At 49.6% G+C, this 12,547-nt stretch overlaps 1 non-coding gene and 1 gene segment (V, D, J or C); both read left to right on the top strand.

The window, feature by feature from the left end:
- The first annotated feature begins 1,417 nt into the window (after positions 1–1,417).
- Positions 1,418–6,789, top strand: LOC114618677. The segment is given in 6 exon segments: positions 1,418–1,421; positions 2,913–3,203; positions 3,807–4,136; positions 4,249–4,563; positions 5,958–6,088; positions 6,601–6,789. Coding segments are annotated over 6 exon segments (1,155 nt in total).
- On the top strand, positions 1,955–2,080 carry LOC114618804. The gene has a single exon (XR_003711026.1). It is a non-coding gene; the product is annotated as a small nucleolar RNA SNORA40 (small nucleolar RNA).
- Positions 6,790–12,547: the final 5,758 nt, after the last annotated feature.

Below are 12,547 nucleotides of genomic sequence, written 5' to 3'. Positions count from 1 at the left end.
CATCTGTAGGTGGGGACCAGGCAGTACATCTGTAGGTAGGGACCAGAAAGCACATCTGTAGGTAGGGACCAGGCAGTACGTCTGTAGGTGGGGACCAGGCAGTATACCTGCAGGTGGAGACCAGGCAGTATAGATGCAGGTGGGAACCTGGGAGTACATCTGTAGGTGAGGATCAGGCAGTACATCTGTAGGTGGGCACCAGACAGTATATCTGTAGGTGGGGACCAAGCAGTATATCTGTAGGTGGGGACCAGTCAGTACAGGTGCAGGTGAGGACCAGGCAGTACATCTGCAGGTAGGGACCAGGCAGTACATCTGTAGGTGGGGACCCAGCAGTATATCTGTAGGTGGAAACCAGGCAGTATAGATGCAGGTGGGGACCAGGCAGTACAGATATAGATAGGGAGCAGGGAGTACATCTGTAGGTAGGGACCAGGCAGTACAGATGCAGGTGAGGATCAGGCAGTACAGATGTATGTCAGCTAAGGAGAGTAAGAGTAGTTGAGAGTCATGATAGCTCCAAACGCTCAGAAAACTCAGCAGAGCAGCTATGGGAAATCTGCAGCTGGTGGACCAAGCCAAACAGCTATAGGTAACTTGGGACTGGTGGAGACACAGGAAACTAGCTAAGGAGCTATTGAGGGGGAAGGTCTGGTGCAGGTGAGGTTAACAGGGGTCCAGGACACCCCAGGAACTACAAACAGCTTTACAGGAATTCTAGAGCAGGAAGGAGTTGGGAAGGCAGGCTGAGCATCTGTAAGGATACTGTGACAATTGTCACAGTTTGGTTGTCAGAGCTTCCCTAGGGACTTAGGGGATAATTCTGAACAACAATAGGAGAGCTGGGGATGGTAGGAATGTGGAGGTCCAATGCTAGCAGCTATTGAGGAGCTGGGGAGGTTAGGAATGTGGGGGGGGGCACAACCCTAGCAGGAAAGAGGTAGCTGGGGATGGTAGAAGTGTGAGTGACCAGTCTTAGCAGCTATAGGAGAGCTGCAGATAGGAATGTGTGGGACCAGTCCTACCTGCTATGGTGGACCTGGAGCCATTGGGAGTGTGAGGGACCAGTCCTACCAGATCTGGGGGCTGGGTCAGGTGATGATGGATGTAAGGGACCAGTCCTAGCAGATCAGAAGACCTGGGGATGGTAGGAAGGTGGAGACCAATGCTTGCAGCTATGAGGAGCTGGGGATGGTAGAAATATGCAGGACCATCCTAGCAGCTATGGAGGAGCTCGGGAGGTTAGGGATGTAGGGGGACTGGCCTAGCAGCTCAGGAAAGCTGGAGATAGTAGAAATATAGAGGCCAATGCTTACAGGTATGGTGAGCTGGGGATGGTAGTAATGTGGGGGACCAGTCCTAGCGGGTAGGTGGTAGCTGGGGATGGAGGAAGTGTGAATGACCACTCCTAGCAGCTATGGGTGAGTACGTGTAGGTGGAAATGTGAGGAGCCAGTTTTAGCAGCTGTGGGGGAGCTGGGCCAGGTAAGGATGTGAGGTACTGGTCCTAGCAGTTATGGGAGAGCTGCAGGTAGGAATGTGGGGAACCACTCTTAGCTGCTGGGGGGGGGGGCTGGTGATAGTAGGATCGTGAGGGACCACTCCTATTTGCTATGGGGTTGCTGGGGACGGTAGGAATGTAGGGAACCATTCCTATCAGCTATGGGAGAGCTGGTTGTGGTAGGAATATGCAGGACCAGTCCTAGCTGCTATGGTTGAGCTGGAGCTGTTGGGAGTGTGAGAAACCAGTCCTAGCAGCTATGGGGTAGCTGGTCATGATAGCATTGTGAGGGAACATAAGGCAGGAGGTAGAACTTCTTATGACAGCATGGAACACCTTAGTGGCCCACAGAAAAGCGGTGGGGTAACTATCAGAATTTGAGCAAGGGGTTGTGAAAGGTAGGGCACACGAGAGGTAGAAAGACCACAAAGGCCCTGGCAGTAAGAATGAATCAAGCACTGGCATGTGGTTTTGTTCAATGAAACCAAAGACAGACAAAATAGGTGAGAAAAAAAATCATCTTTTGCAACTTAGAATTCACTGATCAGTATGAGTTTTGATACCCACAAGAAAAAATGTGCCATTAAAAATAAAAAACGAATGAACCAGAATCAAATGGATAGAGGATTAGATGCCTTCCTGAAGAATGCTGCATGAACTCCTATTTCAAGGGCTACTGGCAAGAGAGAGGGACGTTTCTGGGACCTGGCAACATTAGCACCATGGGGAGGAGCCAGGGCAGTGTGATGAATGAGGTAGGCAGAGGAGGTGGCTGAGTTCACCAGGTTCTCAACAGGAGGACCGAGCTGCCTAGAAAAAGGAACAGATAGTGGCACCTAGGTCAAGACAGAAAGGCTGCCCTAGAGCAGGAGGTGTAGGGTTGGGGGTTATTGGTGACCCTGATGAAGCAGGGAGCAAGGTTCAATTAGAGCTAAAGGCATGCATAGGGACCTAGAACACAGATTTGGGGGCCAGAGCTTGTATAAGGGCAGCAAACAGAATAGGGGTTTCTGAAGGGCCTCACCACTGAAAGATCGGGGTTCATGGACTTAAGAGATGGCTCAGTGGTTAAAAGCACTAGATGCTCTTCCAGAGGACCCAGGTTCAGTTCCAACAAACACACAGCATCTTATAACTCTCTGTAAGAAACTCCAGTTTCTGTATATTCAACACCATCTTCTCACTGCACAGACATTAGGCACGCACATAGTGCACATATTCATGCATCTAAAATAAAATATCAATGGTAAATTAAGGTCAGGATACAGGGTCTAGAGGTAGAAGCTGTTGACCCTACTTGGCCCAGAACAACTTGAAAGATTCAGACTTTAGAGGAAAGCTAAGAACAGAGCCTCTCCAAATATTGGGAACCACCCATTTCAGAAAAGCTGACACATTCTCCTCTCTTACAGCTAAAACAACAGCTCCATCTGTCTATCCCTTGGTGCCTGGCTGCGGTGTCACGTCTAAATCCCTGGTGACACTAGGATGCCTTCTCAAAGGCTATTTCCCTGAGCTGATAACCATAAAATGGAACTCTGGATCACTGTCCAACGGTGTGAAAACCTTCCCAGCTGTCCTGCAGTCTGGACTCTACTCCCTCAGCAGCTCAGTGACTGTATCCTCCAGAACCTGGTCCTCAAAGACCATCACTTGCAACGTAGAACACCCGGCCAGCAAAACCAAGGTGGACAAGACCATTGGTAAGAGGACATCCAGGGGAGGAGGAGTTCACTACAGCTGAGGATCAGGCATTAGCCTACCTAGACTAACCAGGCTGGGCAGCCATCATGAGAGAGGGGACCTTAGCCCAGGATAGAAAGAGATACTGTCTCTGCCTTCATCCAAAAGGCATCTACCTATGGCCACCCACCCCCAATGACATGATCCTCTAGGATAGATGACTGTGTCATTTCCAGAATCATCCTAGACTAAGCCCATAAAAGGGAGGAAGTTCCCTCTCCCTGATTTGGTGCTTTCTCTTCTTCAAACCTAGTAACAACTTCCTTTCTTTCTACAGAACCCAGACGCGACAGACAAAACCTCGGTTCAAACACTACTATAGTCAACAACGAACCAACATGTCCTACATGTCCTAAGTGTCCTACGTGTGCTAAGTGTCCTACGTGTCCTACGTGTCCTACGTGTCCTACGTGTCCTACGTGTCCTACATGTCCTATGTGTCGCAAATGCCCAGGTATGTCACAAGACACATGCACCAGCCCCAGGAGGCTGGCAAGTGCTGTGAACACCCCTGAACTGGAGGGTGAGCCACAGACTGATCCATTTCCATCTCTCCTCCTCAGCTCCTGACCTCCCTGGTGGACCATCCGTCTATATCTTCCCCCCAAAGCCCAAGGATATACTCATGATCTCCCAGAATGCCAAAGTCACATGTTTGGTGGTGGACGTGAGCGAGGATGATGCAGACATTCAGTTCAGCTGGTTTGTGGACAACGTAGAAGTACACACAGCTCAGATGCAGCCCCGTGAGGAGCAGTACAACAGCACCTTCCGGGTGGTCAGTGCCCTCCCCATTGAGCACCGGGACTGGATGGCCGGCAAGGAGTTCAAATGCAAGGTCACCAACAAAGCCCTCCCAGGCCCCATCGAGAGAAAAATCTCAAAACCCACAGGTGGGAGCTGCAGTCCGACTGCATGGAGGCTGGGATGGGCATAAGAATAAATGCCTGTGTGGAAAGACCTCCACTTTAACCATGACCTCTATGTCTGCTTCTAATACCACAGGGCTAGTCAGAGCACCACAGGTATATGTCTTGCCTCCACCAGCAGAGCAGATGGCCAAGAAAGAGGTCAGTTTGACCTGCATGGTCACAGGCTTCCTCCCTGATGACATCGATGTGGAGTGGACCAGAAACGGGCATGTGGAGCAGAACTACAAGAACACCCCACCAGTCCTGGACTCTGATGGTTCTTACTTCTTATACAGCAAGCTCAATGTGCCAAAGAGCAAATGGGACCAAGGAGATAGTTACATCTGCTCAGTGGTACACATGGGCCTGCACAATCACCACATGACGAAGAGCATCTCCCGGTCTCTGGGTAAATGAGCTCAGCACCCAGAAAGCTCTCAGGTCCTAAGGGATACTGACACCCATCTCCAAGGTTCCCTTGTATAAATAAAGCACCCAGAACTGCCCTGGGGCCCAGTACAACTGTCCTGGTTCTTTACAAGGTACAGAGCCTAGGTCATGGGCTGTGAGGTCTAGCCATGGTTTGAGGACAGGGTTGTCTTTAGGAAGAGAAGCAAGTTTCTTCACTGGCAGACTCGGAGCTCGGGAATCATCCTGGCCTGGGGAGTCGGGGTTTAGTTATAGGCAGTGCCTTTTCCTTGCCTTCCCTCTCACCAGCAGCTGCTACACAGAGAGATAATCCTATGGAACCTCCAAGGGAAGAAGCACACAACTCTACCTCCCTCAGTCTGTTCCTGTCCCCCTTCACTACTTTCCTACCTACAGGTTTCTCTGAGTCTATTGTAGAGGCACACATGGCTAGGGGCATGCCAGAGACCCTTGCCATCCCTACACTCCGCTCAGGCAGCTTTGCATGGATTAGGACTGCACACCCATACAGACTGCACACAATCATTCCTGTGCCACGTGGGACAAAGGCACATGACTGACTCTTCCTGCCCCAAAAAATGAACTAGTAGACAGCCACATACATGCTGAATCCTGACCCATTCAAATTAGCAGCTGAACATCATCCAGTCCATATAGCACATGCATCCATGTTCACGTGTGCACACACACATGTAACACACTGGGACACTGCCTGTGTGCCATACACAGTACCTACATCCAGCAATGTATCAGGATACCCACGACCACCACTTCGATGCCCACATTTCTGCCATCAAAATCAGACAGAGTTTTCTTCTTCTGAGACTCACTGCATTCAATGTTCAACACAAGTCTTCTGACGCCAGATCTGTCTCTGACACCTCAGGGTCATGCTTCAACCCCACATGAATTATACAACCCATAGACAAAATGGTCTGAATCACTTCACACTAGAATTTTCTCAAGTTCAGGCAAGACCAGGCACAGGCTCTGCTGGTGACTGGGGAACAGGCAAAGGGTCAGGCCAGCTGTATAGCCACTGTCCACTAGGGTCACAGGCTCTGCTGACACTTCACCTTCTCCTGTACTACGGAAATGAAGGATGAGGCAAACATAGTGGGCCCGTGTGCAATCCAGGCCACTGTGAGGTCCATTGTGTCTGGCAAATCCCAAGGTCTTGTCAGAGTCAGTTGGAGGCCACTGAGACTGATGTCCCAGAGGGAAAGGAAAGGAAAGCAAGACCCAGGGAGCATCTGATGGCCCACCCCAGATGGAGCTTTCTCCTCTGACTCTATGCAGACTCACTTGTCACACAGGGAATCTCTCACAGCCCCCACCTTGTAGAGACAAACGCTGACTACCCTCTCTGTCCAGAGCTGGAACTGGAGGAGACCTGTGTTGAGGCCCAGGAAGGGGAGCTGGACGGGCTCTGGACAACCATCACCATCTTCATCAGCCTCTTCCTGTTCAGTGTGTGCTACAGCGCCTCTGTCACACTCTTCAAGGTTGGCACTGTCCCCACCATCTGCCGTGATGTTGGCGCTGACCCCATCATGTCCTCACACTCCTCCCCTGATGTAGTAGGATATCCCCTTGCTATCTCCACTCTGTCCCACACCCCATTCTCACCGTTCCCTGAGCTGTCCCACATTGCTCTGTGACTCCCCATGGCATCCCATACTGTATACCATTTTGTCTCTCATGCTCTCCTGTGTGATCCTCATATGGTCTTAAGAAAACTCCTGGCATTCCACACTATCCTTCATGAGGTCCATGATATCCATCACACAACCCCTTTGTGTCCCCTTCAGCCTCACCACAGCCCAAGGTAGTCTTTGAGCTATCCTCATACCATCTCCACCTCAATTCCCTCAGTGTCTCCACCCTGTCCCCTTGCCAGCCCCAGTCTCCTACCTTTATGAAAGGAACTACAGAAGAGACAGGCCTCTGTCTTGCCCACAGGATTGAAGGGCCTGAATAAGGGTGTGGTTTCTGACTTACTCTCACCTCCCCACAGGTAAAGTGGATCTTCTCCTCAGTGGTGGAGCTCAAGCAGAAAATCTCCCCTGACTACAGAAACATGATTGGGCAGGGGGCCTAGGCCTCTTCCTTTGGGATCAGCACAGATTCATAGTCCCTGCAGTACTCTATCCATCCTACTGTGTAGCCTGACATGGAGGCCACACTGCCCAATGACATCACACGCTCTAGCCCTATGACTCTCTAATCCAGAACTCTCCAATGTCTCCCCATGGAAGACTATGTGGACAGCTTTACCACAGACCCAAACAAAACTTCCTCAGCAGTTGTCAGATAACTAACAGATCACGGCCAGAAGACCCATCTCCATCCAAACATGCACCAGGGTATCTGAGACCTCAGAATGTTTGCCTAAGAAGAGCTGGGAATCCATGTTGCCTGAGTCCAGTTGTGTGGGAATCAGACCTGGAGTCTCCTTACCTACACATTTTCCTCAGAAATGGATATTCTCAGAAAGGGCCATGTTTCCAGATTCTTGAGAGGAGACATCTGCTAGGAAGACCAGGATCACCTCAGCCCAAAGGGTCATTCTGGTAGCCTTTACACCAGCTGTACTTGGCTAACTTCCTTCCTGGTACTTCTGTCATTCCTGGGCTGAGGAAAGGCTCTGTGTTCCTCAAACTGTGTTGACAAGCCTCCTTAAGCTGAGGCTCCGTGTGCAGTCTTCTCTCCCTGCTACCCACTCTACATGCTTGATTTCAGACGCATGATCCAATCCACAGACTCTGTTGACCACACAACCTCAAGACAAAGCCACTGCCATCTCCACAGACACTCTATCCACACTCTGTGGAGGGAGAAGAACTGCTTTGTGTAGCCTCATCAAAGCTCTAGCAAGGAAAAGTGCATAGATCACAGTATTGTGTGTGTGACCAGGAAGGAAAACCTCTAGGAGAGGGCTCTAGTGAGAAGATTCCTGTTGGGCTCAAAAAATGGGTCAGGGCAGGAACAATGGGGGAGAGGTGTGAACAGTTCTTTAGAAGAAAGCCACAGTGCTGCAGGTCTGCCCTGCAGGCCTGGGGTCCAGACTGAACCACCTACAACAGAAAACATCATTTGCAATGGACATCTAGGAGAACTGACCTGGAATACCAGGACTTCTGTGCCCAATGGAGAATAGCCCTGTATCTATTTCTCCATTAACTCTCATCACCAATAAGAAGCCAGAGTCTCCAGACAGAAAGAAAGAGTGTGCACCTGCTTTTCTGTGACTGATAGGAAATGCTTAGACAACTTGGACTTTTAACAGCTTGTTCTAGAGACCATGAATGTCTTTAAAGCTCTCTCTCTCTCTTGTTCTCTCTCTCTCTCTCTCTCTCTCTCTCTCTCACTCTCTATATATATCTATCAATCTCTCTCTGTCTCTGTCTCTGTCTCTCTCTCTCTCTCTCTCTCTCTCTCTCTCTCTGTGTGTGTGTGTGTGTGTGTGTGTGTGTACGCTCAAACACACTGTTGTTTTGGCATTTTAAACAATAAAATTTTCTTTTAATATTTTGTATCTCAGGATACCCATTCTTTGTGGATTAGTCCTAACACCCAGGAACAGGGCACAGTGAAACAGATCAGTGAGCCATGCACACCCCTCTAACTCCATCCTGGTCCTGGCCTCCCAGGCCTCCCTCAGTGGGCCCCTCACAGCTGGCTTTGAGTGCTTACAGAGCCACCAAGAGCTTATTCACCTCCTGCACGCAGGAAGATATTTTCCCAGCTGGAGGCTGCCCTACTGCCACGTGCAGGCTGTGGAACAGGACTGATGTCCAGGGTGGATCGCAGGGTAGCCAGGCAAAGCTTCCCAAGCCAGCTGAGAAGCCTGTGTCTCTCTCTGACCTTGGGCTGCTAAGGATTCAGCAAAGGACATGGATCCTGCTACCTCCATAGCTGATGCTTATTGTTTCAAGCCGTGTTCAGAGAACTTCCAGATCACACATGGACAGTGTGGGTTCTCAGCAGGGCTCTACTGGCTGTATTTATTTCAGGTGTACATGAGTGTGCCTGAGTGTGTCAATGTCTTTGTGTCTGTGTGTCTGTGTGTCTGTGTGTCTGTGTGCTGAGTGCATGTAGGAACACATATTAGAGAGAAGAGGCATCAGATCCCCTGGAACTGGAATTACAGATGGTTGTGAGTCACCATATAAGTAGTGGGAATTGAACCCATGTCCTCTACAAGACCAGTAAATGTTCTTAACTCCTGAGGCCCAGCCCTGCCTCAACTTCTTACTGGAAGATGGATCCAAACCAAACCTGACCACATGGTCTTAGGAAGCACAGATTTGCCACCACCTCCAAACCCTTCCCCTCATGCCTGCATATGTATGGCCCTGCACCATCATCCACCACCTTCTGGTGCCCCGCGGCAGGGGCTTCCCACAGGAAGTGCTCTAGCCTCCTAACCCCTCACACCTTCATCAGCACTGTAAACATATAGACACAAGCACCATAACCACCAGACACACCTTCTGACTCTTTATTTCTGAGACCAACTGATTTCAGGCTGTGTTTTACTGGATGCATCCATCCAGTAGAAGCTATCTGAGTCCTGCCCTCATGACCTCTATGGTGTATGTCCTGTATCATAACATACATGTGTGACATTTATACCATGTAGAACCACATGTGATAAGGGGGGCATCCCTACATAATGTCTATGGTGAACATCTGTGATGTAACTTTTATGACATGTGTGTGTATCTTCCATAGAGGACACCGATTGCAGAATACCTACCTGTGCTAGCCAGTAGCCATGACTACCCAGACAGCTACTGACACTTGACCCACTTGCGTTCTATCACAATCTGGGAATCGTAACATGACACAAACACTAACTGCCCCACCAAGTCAAGGGCCTGCATGAGATATGACATATGTACGTACACGACCTGTGCACACACAAACCACATGAAAACTGTCTGAGAACACACGGACAGCACATGTCCACATGGGCATCACAGTGTAGCCACAGCACACATGATGCCATACATGACACAGTCATACAAGTCCTTACAAAAACATACATGTTTGCCCATTCCCAGCACCCCTGGCCTCAGGGTCAGCTCTGGCCATCCTGGCCCAGCAGACTCACATGCCTCAAGCTAAGCACACACAGATCCTCCTCTGTACTTCCTTTCCGAGTTATCCCATTACCTTCAACACACCGCCAACCTCTCTTCCATGACTGTCCCCGTCACATCTAGCACAAAGCCCTACTACTGCACTAGCCTCCTTAGCTCAATGACCACAGGTGTCCATCTTCCGTTAAAGCTTGAGCTTTGGGACAGGAATGTCCATCCAGACCCATGTTCATGAAGGTCTATCCAATGGTTGGGCATTTATGATGATGTCACACCGGGTCCCTCACCTCTAACTAGCCTTCTAATCTGGCCCAGTTATGTGCTGGGAACTAAGTGGATGGTCAAAGTAGGATGTGAAGCTGGCCAACTGTGCAGACCAGTAGGTCCATGTGCTGACCTTCAACTGTAAGTCTTCCCCACGCCTACCATGTAACCACAGGATCTTTCCCCCAAGGCAGGGTACAGATACCACATACAGGAAGGAGACCAAGTGAACGGGGTTCCCCCATAGCAGGTGTGGGAGAGTCAGGATGTAGGGCACAAAGGATATGCTGGAGTTAGAGAAGCCATCCTCCCCACTTCCTGACCAAGCACATATTTATCCTAGTATCAGCTCCCTCACTCTTCCCTCTGTGCTCAAGCATCTGCCCATGGGAGGAAGACCCCAGCCTCAGTCAGGATGTCCATGAGAGCAGCCATGGTGTGAGTTCATATGGCTCCGTTCCTTTGTCCCAAAATGTCATGTTCCAGAAGTACTTGCTCCTTTGACCTGTGCCTTAGAAAAGAGGCCAAACCTTGTGGTAGACGCAGGAGTGAGAAGAACAAGACAGTGCTGTTGTTTTTCTGCAAACAAAGCTTGTCCTGGGCTGAGGGTATAGTTTAATTGTTAAAGTAAGAGACTCACCTGTTGGCTCGCAAACCCAGAGGCTTATGGCTCTAAACCTGGAAACCCAGTGATGTATTGCTTTTGGCATACAGAGTGCTGATATCCAGCAGCTAAGTGACTGCTTCTGGACTTTGGAATCCATTCTTCTGGATCACCCCCTACATCCGACTCTTCTCAGCTTCTCAGCTTCTCAATATTTCCACCCTCCTTCATCACCTTAAATAGTTGCAGATGCTGCCACTGATGGCTCACTGCCTCCTCAACTACACCCTGCCACTGCCACCCTAAGCGCTGGAAACCTGGAGCCTTGTCTGCTCTTCGTACAGTAACACAGCCTACTCTACCCATGACAAAGACCATAAGGAGACTTGGAGATCATTTGTGAAAAGCCTTTTTATCAGGGCCTAATGTTCCACATGTAGACCAGGACTCGTCTATTGGAGAGAAGCCCCAAAAAATAGTGGGGAACATACTGTTTGTAGAGACGGAACAGGGCCATGATATGCTCATACATGAATTATACTTCCGACAAACACAGTCCTGTGTGTGCTCAGCTTCCAGTTCCACCAATCACAACCTTCCCATATGAACCCATCACAGTCTTTCAGAAGCACAGGTTGCTGGTCTCAAATAGGTCCAGCTTTCTATCTGACAATAACCAGGATGTTTGTTTGTTTGTTTGTTTGTTATTTCTTTTTATTTTATTTATTTTTCATTAATTATTTTACATCCCACTCACTTCCCCCCACCCAGTCATCTGCTCCCACAATCCTCTCCCCATCCCTCCTCCCTTTCTCCTCTGAGCCAGTGGAGCCCCTCTCTGTGTATCCCCTCACATGCTAATAATCAGGGATTTTGAGCCACAGGGAAGATGCTCTTCCTATTCTCTGACCTTGTTGAGGGCTGCTATGCCAAGGTCCTCTGGAGCTGTGTTCGAAGTCACTTGGAGGTCATAGGTGACGTGGAGTTTGCCAGCCATGGTGTAGGCTGGAGCCCTGGTGGGAGAAGGCTGTGGTTCCAGCAGCGGCCATGACTGCAGTATACTTTGCAGCTCAAATATGGTTTCCTCAGAGTTCTGTGAGATATTCAAAGTATCTAGAATCCCAGGATGACAGTTCTCTAAAAGAAATCTAAGACCACTAGATAGAGGAAAAAAGACCAACCTGAATACATCAAAAGGTCAAATCAGCCTGGCCTCCAACAGCCCATTGTACATGAAGAAAAGGTGAAGTCTACACTATTCCCAATAAAGACGTGTGTTGTTACACTTACACTAACATCCTTGGCATCCCTTAGCAGACGATCCTAGGGAGAGCCGAGCAGTCTCGGCCACCTCACCTCCACCCAGCCACCAAATTAGCACTGTGCTAAGGCACACTTCCGAAACTTACAGAGCTACTGGAGAATTGGGGTAGCAGTCAGACCTTTCCCTGACCCCTAAGATACACTCAAACCCACAACCACATACATGAGTCCACAGACACTAGCAGACACAGTGCATCGTAGACCTGGCCCATTCAGGAACAGACCTGTCACAGTCGCTTGAGTCAAGGAGCCACCCAAGAGAATGGCTAAAGGAAGACTGGATTCCAGTGGAGCCCTGGCCCACGGGAGGTAATGGAATGAAGGCTACGTAGGGCAAGATGAAGGCACTAAAGTCACTGTGCTGCTGAGACCACTGTGGACACTGACGGGCAGAAAGGGCATGATCAGCCTGTGGACAGGAGGGGGCGGGGCAGGGATGATTGACACCTGGAAGACAGAAGAGTCACAAGGGAGTCCACACCAGGAAAGGGAGTGAGTATCCAGTGTAGCCCTAGGGCTTCAGAAGTTGCCCTCTAGAAACAGTGATCACGGGAGTGTTCACAGAAGTTTGTTTATCGTCTTGCTTGTTCTTTGACTATTTGCGTTTATTGTCTTGCTTGTTCCTTGGCTATTTGAATCTATTTTATTGTTGGTCCCTCAACCTA

The sequence above is a fragment of the Grammomys surdaster genome, unplaced genomic scaffold, assembly GCF_004785775.1.
Source record: "Grammomys surdaster isolate TR1022 unplaced genomic scaffold, NIH_TR_1.0 144, whole genome shotgun sequence".
Classification (NCBI taxonomy): Eukaryota; Metazoa; Chordata; class Mammalia; order Rodentia; family Muridae; genus Grammomys; species Grammomys surdaster.
The sequence above is the reverse complement of the archived record's forward strand: the minus strand, read 5'-3'. Positions and strand labels throughout refer to the sequence as shown.